Raw genomic sequence first — 17,902 nt, forward strand, 5'->3', positions numbered from 1 at the left:
TTTTATATGTATTATTTTATATATAACTTTAGGAATAAAAATATGTATCTTGACATTTAATCTGAGGATTAAATAAGAACTGCATTAAGTTGCTAGCACAGTTAATGGCACACAACAGAAACTTCATAAATGGCAGTCCCTGTCATTTATGGATAAAGAGCTTAGCCGAAGGCAGAGACAGATGATTATTATGTGAAGAGTACTACAAGAGAGGCATTCATATCTTTACTTTTGGTTTTCATCTAACATTCAAGTTATTTATCTGTTCATTTTTCTCCCACATCAGAACAATGGGTATAATGCAAAGGAAAAGTCAATATTTTCTATTTATCCAAAAAAATTTATTTCATTAAATTTTTATATGCTTTTACATTATTTCTATTAACTTGCTGCTAACGGCTCTCAAGGAATCCTCTGAATATATTCTATTGCATTTACCACAGTTATAATTATTTCTGTGACAACTTAAATTCTGACTCTTCTGCCAGAAATAAGTTCCATAAGGAGTCTTAAGTTTAAGTTTTGCTGTCACTGTTTCCCCAGGGCCTTACATTATAGGCACGCGTAAACATTAGGTGAAAAACAATGAATGATTCAAAAAATCTCACATTTGCATCCTCAACCCTTCAACTGATTTCCAATACTAGAGTTCTCCCAACCATGTCAGATCCACTAAGAAAACAAGCTCAAACTAACTATATCAATGTAACAGAAATAAAACCATAAAAATTCTTCCTCTCCCCTAGCCAAATCAGTTCCCCTTCCTACATTCATAACGAACTTCTAAACCCTAAGATGTTAACACTTAAGCATCTCAGATCAAAATATTCATGCTATTTCACACTCTATATACAAAAATGACATGACAATGCCTCAACATAAATTTTCATATACCCCCTAGTTGTTCAGAAATTAAGTGGTAGTACTAATTAAGTCATAGGTCAAAAAAACACATTCACAAATATATGCAATGGAAATGCAACAATAATTTTTAACTGACAGTAATAAAAGTGTAACATGTCAATGCTTACTTCTGCTAGGCACTGATCAGTAAATTGATGATACAGAAAGTCACATTATTTTACTTGAGATGGACTGTCAAATCACACTTCTCTGCAATTTTTTTCCTAGCACCCTGTCAGTGCAGCTCATCTAGGTACCCATTTTGTTTGTCTGCAGGATAGCAGAAGAGGAAAGAACAAATGTGTCCTGAAAGGAATTAGCATACTGCACATCATATCACACATTTAAACGGATATGATAAAAATCATACAAGACTTTATTTGTAAGAAATGTGGGTATGTATGTATTAAACATATTATAAAGGAATGTTTATTGTTTAATGAGTGCAGGATCTGCTGAGCATTTTCATGAGTGCCATTTGATTCAGTCCTCATACTAGCCCTAGGAAGTAAATACCAACCTAATTTTTTTTAAACATTTTATGAAAATAAAATAAAAATACAAGTAATTGCTAAAAAAAAAAATGGAGGAAATAATAAACAGTGTTTTTCTCAAACTTATTAGCTGTCTCACCAAAAGTCCATCTTGCCAAACTTGAAACAAGAGGAAACAGAAAATGTGAATAGCGGTATCTATTAAAGAAATTCAATCTGTAATGAAAAGCAGTATTTAAAAAACAGAAGAGAAAAACACCCTCTAGGCCCAGATAGCATCACTTGTGAATTCTTCTAAACATTTAAGGAAAAAATAACAGCAAACTATACAGAGTCTTCCAGAAAACAAAAAGTTAAGAAAGGTCAAGAAGAAAAACCACAGAGCTTATCAAAAGGACATAACGGGTAATCCTCATGAACACAACTTCAGTGAGGATGTCAAAATGAAAGCCAGGCTGCATGAGAATGAAAAAACAAAGACAATTTGATCATTTAATTTTTAATACACTCAATTTACAAAGGGTTTATAGAATTAAGGCAGTTTTCAAAATAAAACTAAACATAGAACAAGAGAAAATCAGAGGGAAAATAAAAGCCAGGGTAAGATTAGCACATCAAACTGTTGAGTTCTATATCTGTAAACTCTTGGCCAAAAATTTGGCACTAAGTTTCCTAGAGGTCAAGTCAAACAGAGTACTCAATTATGGGAACCACATTATCCATTAAATTAAAACGGGTTGTTCAAGAGAAGGATGACTTTTCCAACATCTGAAATGGGAGAAAATTTATTTCATGTCTCTTTTTTTATATATATGCTGTAAGGAGGGGTCACATTTCATGCTTTTTCTATGTGAGTATCCCATTATTGCAGCACCATTTGTTGAATTTTGTTTGTTTTTGTTTGCTTGTTTGTGTTGGTTTGTCTGTTTGGGAAGTGCATGGGCCAGGAATTGAAGAACCTGGGTCTCCTGTATGGCAGGCGAGATTTCTACCACTCAAAACCTTTGTACCCCCCTTTCATGCCTTCTTATAGGAACAATACTGTATCATAAAACGGAAGACTTCCTAAACATAAAATTCCTAATAATTTTATAGGGCTCTTCCATATAACATCCCTTTATACAAGTCAGTAACATAGCATCCACAAGAGCTATTACATGAGAGACCAAAATAATGTGGTCCTATGATCCAAGGGTAAATTAAGGAAATACATAAAATAATTAGACTATAGACCTTAAGAAGTCTATCACTGAAATATTATTACCTGCAATCAAGACTTTTATAAGGGTTTAACAGTTGAAATTTGAAGGTGTATTCTTTGGCAAGAGCCCAGAGTATAAATACTCCGGGCTCCTAACTACAGATTAACACACTTGGACTATTAACCAGGAAAACAGTAAGGTTAAGATGTGCTTAAAAAAGTTGAAAAGTCTTACTAAGGTGTGTGTCTGGAAGAATAGCCAATTCACTTCTGCACAGAAGGGCATCAAAAGTGGTATGGCCCATTAATTCAAGATGGCCAGTGATAAGCGACAAAAGAGATCTGCAGATAACAGCAGGAATTGTTCTATGAAGGAATAAAAAAGGGCAGTAGGAGACAGCATGGGCAAAGATGAGAAACCTGTTCCTTCCTCTAATAGCCACACTGCATTTGTATCACTTCTAGGACCAAACTTATACGGAAATAAGTGAAGATTCTAAAATATGTTCATGGTTTATGCCCATACTCTAGTTTTTACTCAGCAATTCAGGAAATGGCACAAAGAACATTAAAGAATATACACCCTGCATTTGAGATAAGTGCCTTTACATCTTTTAAATGACTATCTGATTTTCTGCTTCTTTTTAGGTTAGCTCTCAAAAGACCAACTCATGGAAAATAGCTAAAAAGTGACATACAAATGAAATTTTAAAATGTTTTAAACACATTCAGGAAAACTTAGTGGTGGGACAAATTCCATACTTTTTCCACATAGTAACTAAAAGTCAGCCTTTGATTTATCTTAGTTATAGAACGATCTAAGCTGAAACAATAACTGAATACTAAAATATTACTGTCAGTGGTTAAGAAGTGATAAGAACTAAATTGGCTTTTTCTTGATGCTACTTTAGTTCAAAGTAGAAAGTTTTTATATAATAAACCTAGTAACAACATAATTTTTCAAAATAATCACACTAAGATGGGAGCTAAACTTGGCAACTAAAGATCAACCAAACCACTAAACTTTTCCAGGAGTTACACAGATGAAATTGTAACAACCTACATGCCCACCTATTGAATTTCTTTCAAGTTTCTTTATGCATCATTCTTTCCAAAGAAAGCCAGATGATTCTTTTGACCCCTAGATGCTAATATTTCCTAGCCAAATTATGAATGCACTTAAAATGCCATAAATATATATTTAGAAAGGTGGACTGCATAATAATAAAAAGCAACTATACACACCAAAACTACTGCAATTGTTTCATTCTTTCAATAAGTGTGTAAGTATTACTTTTGAAACATGAATAACGTTACATCTTCAGTAAAAATATCTATTATGCTAATATTTTTTCTGTGTACATAAAAATGTTACCTTTTGCTAAATTATATTTAGGATTTTACCTTGTTGATCAATTTTGTTAATGATGATACATCCCTGTTTTCATAGTTTAGTTATTCATTCATTTACGGATGATAACTCTAATTCATAGCGACAATAAAAATCAGATACCCTAATTACAATAAATACTTTCTTACCAAACACAGATAAAAAATAAATGATAAATGCTTAAATTGGAAACATATTACATTGAAATGTGTAAAATAAAGGCATGTCTAAAACTCATTTTTAAATAAACATACTTATCCCAACCAAGAGTTCCTATCTCTTCAATAAGGCATGAGTAGAACTGGGGAGGAGGAGGTGGTACACATAGCTGTTGTTTATTCTTTAAGGCAACTTCCTGTTTAAAAAAAAGACTTGAATCAGCTGTGGAATGCTAGACAAGGAATTGTTAGTATGCAATTACAACACAGTTTCATAATGTTCTTTAGGCCTAACTAAAGTCCCCTTCCCTTTTTAGGAAATCTAGCTGACTCATTACCCCTCTCATGAAAGAGACATGAAGATTATGCAAAACATCAGTTATTATACCATGAAAAGAACTTAAGATTTTAATATTCTCCTAGACTATTTTGTCTACCAAAAATGAAAAAAAGTAAAAATAACAAAACAAAAAATAATTAAAAAAAAAAAAAACATTCTCAAAGTCTCACTTCTTTGTATTACTGAGGATATGACATTCAGATAAAGAAACATGTACCTTTAGAGAGAAGGCGTCATTCCAAGTACATTACCTAGACTTACATAATTTTAGGCCATTATGAAACATCATCACAAACAAATTATCAGAATAAATACGTCTCGGATAGGCTCTTACACTCTCCTCAATTAGGTAATCCATGTATCTGCCATCCATCTGGCTAGATCATGGTTGCTCTTCCTGGTAGGCCAAAATATGATTTTTTTAATGATTTATGTTCCCCAAACAAAACCAAAATTGCATTTTTTTTACACTATAAACACCGCAAGAATTGTTGAGACTGAAAATTATCAACTACTCTGAAGTTTGCTAACCTAGACAAATGTCTTATTTAGAAAATAAAAACACATGTGGGGCAGTGCAACGGTGACAATAGAATTCTCTCCTGCCATGCTGGAGATCCAGGTTCCATTCCCGGCACCTGTCTATGCCAAAAAATATATATATATATATTTATGGGTCTATAAATTACTTAGATGTTCATATGGTCTGAATTATCAAAAGGCATTATAAAAAAGTAAAGAAATAAAATCAAGATAAATTAGCCACAACAGATAACAAAAGCAAATGGGAACGAGTCTAAAAATTATAAATGCTTCTACTAAATGTAACTCTAACAAAAGGTTTAAAATTTTTATTCCTTTAAGTATATATTTAATCGATTAGTGATTGTTATATATTTTCTTTTTTTTAACAAGGATAGGATAGTATTAAATAGAGGTGATACTAGAAAAACAGATTTACAATACAGCATTTCAAAACCAAGACCATTAACTGAAACCATTGCATCTAGTTCTGAAACTGCTTTATAACAAAAACAAAAAACTGCGAAAGCAGATTCATAAAGCCCAGAAGGCTAATACAGATTTAATTAGAGTGTAAGTTCCTAGAAGGGAAGGAATATACTGCTTTTTTCATAACCTTTATAAAATACTTAACACTATCTAAAATTAGCCTGGTAATCCATAAAAAGTCTTACTCATAAGATTATACTATACTAGTTACTAAATAAATAGAGTCAGTATATTTCTTATACACACAACAGCTATATAGTATTTTCTTTGAAGTTTTTGTTTTTACTTAGAAATATTAATTACTGCTATCCACAAATATTGAAGGCAAAAATGAATATGAATAAATAAGCCAGAAACAAAACAGCAAATGCTGAATGGTCTCATTTAGAAAATAATTATAAGAAAACTGGGGCCTAGATTGTAAGCTCTTATAGCAGTCACATTTAGACCAGAGCAGTAATTGTTATTTGTAGATACGGAACAGCTGTGCTATATACGTATAACCTGGGATCTCTCTGGAACTTTGGGTAGCTGTGTGACACCTAAGACTCAGAGTAGTAGTTCTGCAGTTCTGAAAGTCAGCATTGCCACATATACAACTGTTAAAGAAAATGAAGAAGAGATCAGGCTTCAAAAAGGAGTAAGAATGAAGCTGATCGGGTCAGGACTAAGGTAAATCAGAATATGGGGGTAAGGAAGACTGTCTGTATTTTAGAGCTTCACCTGCTCTATGAGACAAAGCAAGAGAGGTTTATTTTGTCTAGAACCTAAATTTTCTATAGCATATAATCTAACTCAATCTGTATGGATAGATTTAAATAACCCAAACACAGGTTGCCCAGAATGGAAATGAGGGCTTGCAATGCTGTGTAGCTTATGGTGATGCCCAGATTTATCCCAGAGTATGCTGAGCAGATAATTAAAAAGTATTGGCAAATCCCGAGGGACATGAGAAAAAATACAGAATTATTAATTCTTACCACTAGGGAAATTCCTAATACTATCTCAAACATTGGGGACTCCTAAATCAATAGGTCAAGCCCACCGTCTTGAGGCTTGCTCCTATGAAGCTTATTTAAGTAGCAGAGAAGCAAAGCATACCTATAGTTACGACTAAGAGTTACTTCTAGAGAGCCTCTTTTGTTGCTCAGATGTGGCCTCTCCCGCTCTAAGCCAACTCTGCAACTGAAATATTTATCCTCTACCCTACAGGGGGTATGACACCCAGGGGTGAAAGACTCCCTGGCAACATGGGAAATGACTCCCAGGGATGATGAGCCTGGCCCTGGCGCCATGGGATTGACAAAGCCTTTCTGACCAAAATGGGAAAGAGAATTATAACAAATAAGGTATTCATGGCTGAGAGAGTTCAAACAGAGTCAAGAGGCTACTCTGGAGACTACTTTTGTGTAAGATTCAGCTGGACACAGCCACTGGTTTGTCGAACCCCAACTAAAACCATCCTGCCAACCCTAAAGAGCACACAGGGTTCAGATTCTAAAAGGTTCCAAGCACTATGGTTACTTTCCAGATGCCCACAACCTCCAGTTAGGTTCCTAGGCCAGAGATGCCCTAAAACCCAAAGGGGTCAACCTCTCTAGAACATCAACTAGTTCCATCCCCTTATCACAGCTACAGTCTTTTCCAACATGAAAATGTTAGAATTTACATAGCCTAAATACCCCTAAAGATGGAGAGAAAGATCAAAGGAGAAGGTGGAGTTATAACAGAGAAGCTAGGATTTAACAAAATTATATTGATATTTTTCTTAGTCTCCAGTGTCTTGGAGCAGCTAGAAGTAAATACCTAAACTTCTCTAATTGTAACCCATACCAAGCTCTAAAATCTGTTCTATAACTAAAATTAAAAAATAAATTTTAAAAATGAATATGAATAATAACAAAAATATTTATGATATTTGTGACATCTGTCATCTATCTTGGGTCAAACAAGTTACTCCTAATCCAAAACCACAATACCAAAAAGGATAAAGGTGGAAAAGCAACACATTCTTCATGGTGCATAAGGAGGCAAAAGCACATAGAAGAAAGAGCACAGGCTTTACAAACAGAGATTTTAAGTCATGTCTTTAATATTTCCTAGTTTTGAAGCCTCAGGCCCTCAGTGGTGACACATTAAATAAGGGATAAAATATTCTACCTCAAAGGGTTCTTTTAAAATATAAATAATTTTTCATTTATTAAATATTTACTGAACTCCCACTATATGCCAAGTAATTATAAAGCAATTCTCTGGGGGATATACAAAATTTCCTAAATAAGTAAAATCACTACTGATTTAATTTGAGCATCATTCTCAGTATCATCATTGGCAATTATGTTAGCAACATAATGCAAAAAATAAACTAATAATCCGCACATTTTTAGGTACACTGTCTTAAATGAGCAATAAAATCACCGTTTCCATAATTTTCAGAAGAAAGTTAAATACAGTATCATGGTCTTACTCAAAAATTGTGATAACAAATGTACTAAATGGATTATTGTGAATCAGAGATTAATCTCAACATTTTATTTTAATTTTGAATTATTACGTATTTCTTCAAAATTAAATGATAAATGGAGCTATGACTTAAAACCAAATCAAGTTAGTTTGGTTAACAAAAGCTTAATGGCACATAACATATATAGTTTTCCTCTGGTTCTCTTAGTCCTCACATTTGCATAGCTTAATAAAATTATAATTAAAAGATAAAAGACATTTTCCAAACTTTTTTCCAATCTCAAAGAAATGTAAACTGAAATATGCTTCACTTCTTCATCTCACCTTTTTTCTAGGTTCTTTTCTATGACCTTTGACAAAATTTATAATCAATTTTAACAGTCTTTATTAGGTAGGTTTATAAATTAATTAGAAATTAAACTTTTAAAAGTTTAGTCTCTTTATTATGACCCCCTCAAATTTTATCAAAGCCCTACTTCACAGAGTTACTATGAAGGTTAAATAAAGGACTCATTAAATCTAGCAAATAGGTTCTCATATGATAGCTCCTGCTAAGGATAAAAATGTCTCAAAAAGGATCACAATGAAATATTAAACTGCTTTCAGTTGTTAGTAGTAATATCAATATGGTATTGTCATTTAGCCTACCTCTCCAGTATGAACTGTACCTCATCCAAATAATTAATGAGGGAAAGTTCTTTATAGAAGATTTTAAGCTAATGAACGCAGAAGAAATGACAGAATTTTTCAAATCACCATTTTGTAACCCCTAATGAAATAGTGAATGTAAGTAACAATCATCATTGGATGCTAAAACCAGTAGGTAACAAATTGATGGGGAACTTTATAATGGATGCATGTGAACCCATTCATCAATCAATTGTAACTTTACTAAAAGAGCATGTGCCTCCTGATGCACTAATAGGAAAAACAGAGCACCAAGTATCTTACCAGAACAAATGAACCTGAATCTGTTGAAAACTCTAAGCCTAATTACCAATTATAAGGAATAATATGAGTAGAAAACATGTTAAAAGATAGCATGAAGATGGAATAAAACAAACCTAGAAAGTGGGAACTGTTACAGTATATAATATGGTTTATTCAACAAGTGGATGGTATAGAAAAAAATGTGGGATGAAGAAATTCTGTTATAAATATGAAAATTTAAGAGATATAGCAACCAAATATAATGTGGGAACCTTGCTTGGATACTGATTTGAATCAAAGCAGCTCTGAAGTATTAACATTAATTTTGATGGGGTAATAATAGCGTATTTAAAGACAGAAAAAAAAAGCACTTAGCCTTCAGAGATACACACTGACATACTAATGAAGGATAGGATAAGATGTCCAAGATCTCCTTTAAAATACTCTAGTCCTTTCCCCTAAAAAAACTAGAGGAAGAAATTAGATTGGTAAAATGTTGAAGTTAGGTCATGGACCCACTGTACTCTTCCCTCTTCTTTTACTGAAAACTTACCCAATAAAAAGTTTTATGTGTGCATGTATTTTTTAAAGAACAGAATGTCTACAGTTTAATGAAACTTAACAGTCAAGTAGTTATTCATAATTAAAAAATAATCTACTGCATATAACTGTATGCATGTAATAAAACCTAATGTTTTTTCAGAAATTTACAACTATATAAAAAATTATTTATGCATCTTATTATGTCTTTAAGTGTGACTATCTAATCTCTCATTAGATATAAGTCTTTGACAGACCAGGTGTACATTTTATTTCTTCACTACCTGCTCAACGCTGGTGTCAAGTTTACCCAGTTTATGATATAATCAAACTGGTTCCTACACACAGTTCTGTTCCTCATACAGTTCAAGCTAAGTTCCTTCTACAAATAAACACAAAATAAAATTTAAAAATTAAGTGACTGGGCCATAGCTCAAACACCCCTAAAGAGAGGGACAGAAATATCAAAGGTGATTGCAGAGTCATACAGAGAAGATAGGATTTGACAAATGAGTATGATTGCTGAATCATTAAATTGGTGTCTCTTTTAGTCTCCAGTATCTTAGAGCAGCTGGAAGTAAAAAACTAAAATTGTGAAATTGTAACAGGTCAAACTCTGAAATATGCTCTACAACTAAAATAAGTAAATAAATAAATACCTGACTGGGAGTTGAGGTTTTAAATTCTAATCATGTTAATTTTTCAAGAAACTACAGAAATAATCAATACTTAGAGAATATAGCATCAAAAGAAAACTTCTTACCAAAACCATCTTCAGCTCCATCATAAAGCTCATTAAATCAGGAGAGTGCTGCAATCGCTAGATTAAAACAACATTTCCAATTAATTTCAGTTGTTCAATGAATATTCCATTCACTGAAATTGAAATAAAACACAGGTCCATGTGAATGTGAAAAAAATTATTATACACTACATCACAACCTAAAAGTATAAGAATTAAAGTATTGGTCAATATTTCTATTATTCTTACTAATTTCATTTTGAAAGAGTAATTACAGCCTTCAAATCTATTTTGATAAAATACATTGAACTGCATAAAAATGTCACGTGAAACCTCCCAAACTTCTCTGCTTCCTCGGCACTGTTTACTGCCAAAGTCTAGCAAACCAAACAAAGTACATCATAAAAATAAACAAATAAAAATATTTCCTAAAGAAGTAAAAGAGTGACGGGAGTATATGAAGAAGATTTTTTTTTTAAAGATTTAAAAATCAGGCAAATTAAATAGAGTCGAGAAGCTAATCGGAGGTTACTCTTAAATGCAAGCTTCAGCTAGATACTGCAAATTGCCACAGTTTGCCAAACCCAGATAAAACAGTATTCCTGAAAACCTTACAGAATACTCAGGGCTCTATCTGAGATTCTATAATAGTTTCAACGAGTTTATTTTTCAGAAATCTAAAACTTCCAGATTGTTCCTCTGCCAGATATGCCCTGAAACTCAAAGGTACCAGGCTCTCCAACAACATCAACTAATTGCCCTCCCTTACCCCATAACGTTGGCACCCCTTCTTAAATGAAGAACTTAGAATGGTCATTGCACAAACATCCCTAAAGATTTAAGAGAATTATCATATGAGAGGGAGGAGTTGTAACAGAGAAGACAGGATTTAACAAATGAGTATGATTACCGAATCATTACTTTGAAATTTCTTTTTAGTCTCTAGTGTATTACAGCAGCTAGAAGGAAACATCTGAAATTGTGGAACTATAATCCATACCATATCTTGAAGTATGTTCTCTAACTGTTTGTTAAAATGTACTTTGAAATCTATCACTTTTCTGCATATATATTTCATAATTTTAAAATGTAAAAATATCAGGAAAATTAAAATATGTACTTATAGCAGTAAATGAACAATTATTAATCAACAATAAATGACTATTTTGAGTCTGTTCCCTGACCTTGAAGTCTACCTATGTCTTTTACTACAACTCAGGTTAAATTCTATCTGAAACCCCATTCTGCTGGAAAGGCAGAAAATGTGATCTTAGTCAATTCTGGGTAAGCTCAGCATTTCAGGTTAAAACTCAAACAATCCAATATTCCCCATCCCTTCCTTTCCCCAGAAGCGGAGTTGGAGGTTCAGAGAGCCTCAAGCAGCATTTGGAACTGGTCCTGGACAGGCGAGAGGGAAGAGTTCACCTTGCCTGGCCCTGGTGTCCAAGCCCCTTTTCTTCTCCTTCTTTGACTTCTCTAAGAGAAAGACCTAGGTCTGCCCTCTCAGCTTTCCCCTTTCTTTCTGTATGCAGAAAGCGCCCATTCAGCTCAGCCCCTCCTGCAAGTGACCTGTGCCGTATATGAATGAGGGAGTCCATCACTGGGGGGCAGGAGGAATGGACCCATTGTTTCCTCCCAATCCAATGACCTCCTCCAATCTAACCTTTCTCATTCACAAAGATGAGACCTGGGTTATAACAGTCCCACCTCTGTGTCTATCTCCCAAATATTTCTCAACTTGGATGATGAACAGGGACGTCATTTATGAGACTCCTCGAATCTTCACGGTCAGCGTCTACCAAGGTACAGGCTCTCTGACTGCAGGCCCAGGGGTCACAGTGAACATCAGCCAATGCAACTCCCCATCCTCAGGTTTGACTGTTCCTGTTCTCACAGCTAACTCCTTTCCTCAGCCCCTGGAACATTCCAATTCCCTCCCACACTCCTCTGAGCACCTTCTAGCCCTGCCTGGCCCTGGCAGCCCACACTTCCACACCATTCTCATGTCCTCAGGATGGCAGGAGGCTACCGCCAGGCTCCTCTCTCCTGACGGGCCCTAAACTTCTCTGGGAATCTGCTGCTCAGGGTAACAACCCCTTCCTGGGCTGACATCACTTGTCCATCTCACTTCATTTCCACCTCTTCTTTCTCGGAGGGGAGAAAAACACTACCTTTGGGAGCTACTCTACCCAATCTTCTTCCCTTAAGACTGAATTGCAGTTTCTCATTTGTTTTATTTTATTTTAAAGGAAAGGAATTTGATGCCTTTGTTTTCTAGTTTCCAGGGTTCCCATTTCTTGAAGCAGCAGATGTCCCCTGTCTAATGGCAGGAATGGGGAGAGGGCAGTAAGGAAATGGGCGTGGAGGGAGCCATGTTTTTCTCAATATCATCCTAATACATACATGTTTCTTTCAGAATGCCTTTGATTGGACATTTCTATAGACTTGTTTTAATTGGGACATTATCTCGGCCTTAGAACTGTAAACCAGCAACTTATTAAATTTTCCTTTTTAAAAGCCCTTCCATTTCTGGTATATTGCACTCCAGCAGGCAGCAAACTAAAACAACCTACAATTGTTATTTTCGTCCTTGCAAAATTATCCATATTAATTCAAACAGAATTTATCTTTCAAAAAAGTAAAAACTATTATAATAAAATGGAAAAAAAAAAGAATACCTTCTAAAATAAAAAAGGACATTTAAAAATTATGGTTCCCCTTCCTTGACATCCTTCACCCTTAAAATAAAATAACTATAGAATAAAAGAAAACAATGAAAATCCTTGAGTTTTACAGTGTCTTTTTCTTAGTTAGAACTCTACATCATTGTCCTTATTGCTCTCAGTGTGTTTCTAGTTCTGCATTACACCAATATCTCACCAGCTCTGAACAAAGGCAGTATGTGAATTAGTATGCTTTTTTTAGATGAGAAAAGTAAGAATCTAAGGTATTTCAGAAACCCATAAAAACATGATTCACATCTTTACAGTTTATATAGGGCACGTTTATAGACCAAATCTTCAACTTTTTCTTCCACTATACACAATTTTCACTAAAGAGAGTAACAGACTATATCAAGTGTCAGCAAACTACAGTTCACAGGCCAAATCCAGCCCAATACTTGTTTTAATAAATAAAGTTTTATTGGAACACAGCTATGCCCATTCATTTATGTATTGTCGGTGATTGCTTTCACACTACAAAGGCAGTGTTCAGCAGTTGCAACAGAGACCTTAAGGCCCAGAAAGCCTGAAAAACTTACTAATCTGTCCAATAAATAAAATATAAATAGCCATCATAAGATAGGGAAGGAAGACAGAGAGTAATAATTTAAACATCTCCGTTAAAAACTGCTGTAATTATACTGCCAGTCATGACAGCTTATGTTCTATAAATCAAATAGTTTACCTCTTATATTTCTTTGTGGCTCAGTAATGCTTTATGGGAGACTGAGTGTCACTGTCAATTATCATAGATAATAACCTGACTCTAAGAGAGACAAATACAGAAAATCAGGAAAAAGAGGCACATGACTAAGGCACAAAAGAAATACAGTTCTATTAGCATTTATTTTTCTATGAGAAGCATTTTGCTATTTTCAGTTTTTTCAGTAATAATACTCTTCCAAAGTTCCTATAATTTTTAAAGGCAATTTTCAGGTAGAGGAGCCTAAATGTTAAAAATAATGAAGTTAATACTATTATCTCACTTATGTTGCCTTTACATCCACTGTCACTATGTAAGTATACAGGAACCTAAGTGATTTCCACCACACTTTTTCTGTTGCCAATCCAGAGCTACAATCCCACTTCTGCCATGAATATCCTAAATTCTTAAATGGGTACTGGGATTTTTCCCACTGCCACTATTCACTCAGCAAATAAATCACTCAGAAAGTGATGGATGTGGATAAAAGTGAATGTATGTGAAGAATCTAAGTCCCAAGGATGGAAATCAGTTTCAACACAAATGCTGCCTGGAGATCTGTTGAGGATTCTGACACAGAAAACATTTTCTATAATTATGGATGCTTAAAATATTTGATGGGTAATGACGAGCCCTACAAAACTCAGCAATTATTAATAACAGTTTATTACAACATTCTTAAACAGTAAATTTAGTAATTTCTTTTCCTCACTTAAAACATAAGCTATCTCCCATGCCCATCTTTATCTCTTTCAAAGGACTTACCTGTTGTATTACTTGGTCGTATCCATTAAGTATTGTTCTCAGCTGCCAACTACACAGCAATCTAAAATTTTAATGGGACAAAATTGTTTGTTTATTGTTCAGAATTTAAAGGCAAAAAGCTTATTTGTATGCTAACACAAAAACGCACATACATATAAAGGAATGACATAAACATAATTCTGACAAGTTAAAAATTCTACTACCAATACTGCTGAAAGTCTTGTCTTCAAACTGTCCATACTAAATTTATTTCAAAATATAAATAACTACAATCTGTAAATGACATGTAAAAAGCAAATCTTTTTTAACTTTAGCATATCCTAAGCATTATTTTTTATTCTCTTCCAAAAGTAGGGTTAAATAAAACCAAGTTTTGTTCACAATATATGGAATTTTTATTTGAAAATCATATGTAGCAATATAATCTTTTCTGAATTCCAGATCAATGTAACTAAAAGGATACATACTTTTAATTGTCTAAGTAGTGATAAGTAAATGTTCATCAATCTACTCATTCAACTCAGTTCAATAATGCCAGGTAAGTAACTCTTCTAGGAATTACTTTTACTTACCAAGAAGCAGGATAACCCTCCTTCAGTTTTTCCCACCATGGACTTTTCAAACCATCATTGCTTCCTCCACTCTCTTGGCTATCCCCCATGCCCATCTCTATCTTCTCCCATAGTGGAAAAGGAGCTCATTCAACCCTCCATGGCTAAATCCTTCTCCAAATGTGCTTTCTATCCCTTGTCACTGACTTGGTTACTTCAATTCATCAATCATTCCTTTACTGCAGTATCCTTAAGCATTTTTTTTTGCTAGTTTTTTTCCTTAAATTAATGTGCTCAAAGTATCACTCATTTTTAAAATCAATGTCATTGTAACTCTTTCTTGACCCCAGGTCCCACTCTGGCCACTCCTTCTCTTCAAAGTTTACTCTTCTTTTTCCTTATACCCATTAACCCACTTCAAAATCCAACACAATCTGGCTCTCCCACTCCACCAAACGAATCATAAAATATATATATATATATTGACTTGATTTCTCTGTTAACCTCATACTCTCTTTTCATTTGGTTTCAGATATACAACTCTCCAAATGTTTCTCTCATTTTTCTATTCAATCCTTAATCTTCTAATTTACTCTTTATTCATCAGTCCTTTAAGCAATGGTATGTCCTCAAGGTTCTGTCACTGCCTTTTCACCCCTCACATGCAGGCACTGGAAAGTCTACCCATTCTCATGGCCCCAAATTCCATACCTACTGTAACACTGCGAGCCTCACACCTGAGTTCCAGACCAATACACCACTCCTACAAAATGCCATTTCTTGATAGTTCACACCTAATATGTCTTAAAACAATCTCCCTTCAATGTTTGCATCCATCATCTTTACCCTAGATTAGTGATATGAGCCAGAAACTTGGAAACTTCCTTTTCCCCTTTGCTTTCCACTTTTAATCAGTCACGATATCTTCTCAATTCTATTTCTAAATATCTCTCTCTAAATAGCTCTACTCTGTAGTGCACTGAATGGCAGCACTCACGTCCCAGTCTCCAAACCTATAAATATTATCTTATATGGCAAAAGAGTGAATAGTGGTTCTGGAGAGGAGGCACTTATCCTAGATTACCCAGATGCACCTTAAAAGAATCACATGTATCCTTATGAAAGGTACACAGAGGGAGTTATGGAACAGACACACAGAGTAGACGCACAGAGAGAAGGGAATATGAAGATGGAGATAGAGACCAGAGTAATATAGCCACAAACCAAGGAAGCCAATGAATGCTACCAGCCACCAGACACTGGAAGAGGCAAGAAAAGACTCTCCCAGAGGGAGATACTTCCAAAAGTAGAATAGCCCCAGCTAAACCTTGATTTTGGACATAGGGCCTCCAGAACTGTGAGAGTAAATTTCTGTTGATTTAAGCCATCAATTTTGCATTAATTTGTTAGAGGAGTCAGAGGAAACTAATATACTATTTCAGAGATATTTAGGAGTAGAATTGAGAGTTTGGGAGTTGCCTGACTTTCTAGCCTCATCTCTTGGAATTCCCTGACTAGTACTCGGTAAGGATTCGGTAAAACTGAAAAGCTTGCTCTGCTATCAGAGTCTTGTCTTTAAAACTCTCCATGTGTTTTACCTTCTCCACACCTGTTTCTACCCCGTCCCAAGTACTGACTAAATGATAATCTTCTGTACACTCACAGCACCCAGAATCACCTACCTCCTTCTGGTCTATAAATATCAGTTAACTTTTCTTCTCAACCAGATAGTCAAGAGCCTACATTACAGCTGGAGGTCTTCAACTAACATCTGCTCAATGAAAATGAATTCTGTATTCATGCAATGCAATGCTGGTCCCTAATTTCTAACAGGAATGAATCAATAATGTAGGTCTTCCTACAGATTGAATATACACATAAATAACATCAATCAAAAGTTGGAAACAAAGTCTTCTAATATTTTGTATTCTCCCTTTATAATTCTGCTAAACATGTTAGTGAAGTGCACACAGTTGTTGTTTTAAATGAACAAAATTAATCTGTCGATTGGAAAAAGCACTTCTGTACCAGGGAAAATCACTTACCAGTACCACATTGGTCTGGAAGAATCAGAAATGTTTGCAAATAGTCCTGGGACTGACTGCCCAACATATATATATATGAATATATATATATAAAACCAAATACACATATATAACCAAATATCACATCACCTTGCATTCTTCAGTTGTAAATCTTTGGGCAACACTATTTTAAGGTGGAAGTCTCTTCCCTGTGGAAAACATTGAAAAGGTATATTCAAACTTGGAAGTTTCATCTCTCACTTGAAGTTAAAAGAAATAAAATAAACATAGAATACATAGAAAAGGCAACTCCTTCCTTTATTTTTTAACAGATATCAACTTTAAATATTCAAATCTTTATACTAGCTAAAATACAAGCAAGAAAATATTGAATTTGAGAGAAAATAACTCAAAAATGTCTGTCAGAAACTTTTTAATTACTGGGAAATTAAAACACTTTCTAAGGTAGGACTTTGCTTTTAGAAACAGGTGTCCATATATATAGAAGAAATTCTAAGGCTTCAGATTTTCACCTTTCTTTCTAAAATGAAAATATATTTAATTATATAATCTAAACAAACATCAGAGAAATATTTTCATATATTAGATCATATTTAATGCTCCCATACTCATTAGCCTTTAATATATAAAAAATCACTAACATATTAAGTCACTTATATTAGTGTGAATATTCACCAGGTATACATCTGAATATAACAAATACTATTCAAAATTCTTTCTAAGGAAAGAAAGGACTGTTCTCTGAGAAACACATTCAGTTTTACTTTCTTGAGAAACTGAATGGGTAAGCAGTTTAAACTTTGTACCTTAAAGAGGATAATACACATGAAATTTGAGCAAAGGTAAGCAGAAAAAGATAAACAGAAATATAATCTTTTACTCCAACAGTATAAAATGAAAAAGAGTAATAAAATTCTTGAAAAACAATTACCATGTGAAATTT

At 34.1% G+C, this 17,902-nt stretch overlaps 1 protein-coding gene across 1 annotated transcript in view; it reads right to left on the reverse strand.

The window, feature by feature from the left end:
- The window catches only part of FANCL (FA complementation group L), a 78,606-nt gene that overhangs the window by 48,552 nt on the left and 12,152 nt on the right, over positions 1-17,902 (reverse strand). Inside the window, exons 2-5 of the mRNA XM_077134286.1 lie at positions 17,089-17,147; positions 14,364-14,424; positions 10,194-10,250; positions 4,243-4,343 (exon numbers count right to left, since the gene is read on the reverse strand). Of these exons, the coding sequence (XP_076990401.1) occupies positions 4,243-4,343; positions 10,194-10,250; positions 14,364-14,424; positions 17,089-17,147 (278 nt within the window). The remainder of the gene's footprint in view (positions 1-4,242; positions 4,344-10,193; positions 10,251-14,363; positions 14,425-17,088; positions 17,148-17,902) is intronic.

Source organism: Tamandua tetradactyla, chromosome 17, assembly GCF_023851605.1.
Source record: "Tamandua tetradactyla isolate mTamTet1 chromosome 17, mTamTet1.pri, whole genome shotgun sequence".
NCBI classification, from domain to species: Eukaryota; Metazoa; Chordata; class Mammalia; order Pilosa; family Myrmecophagidae; genus Tamandua; species Tamandua tetradactyla.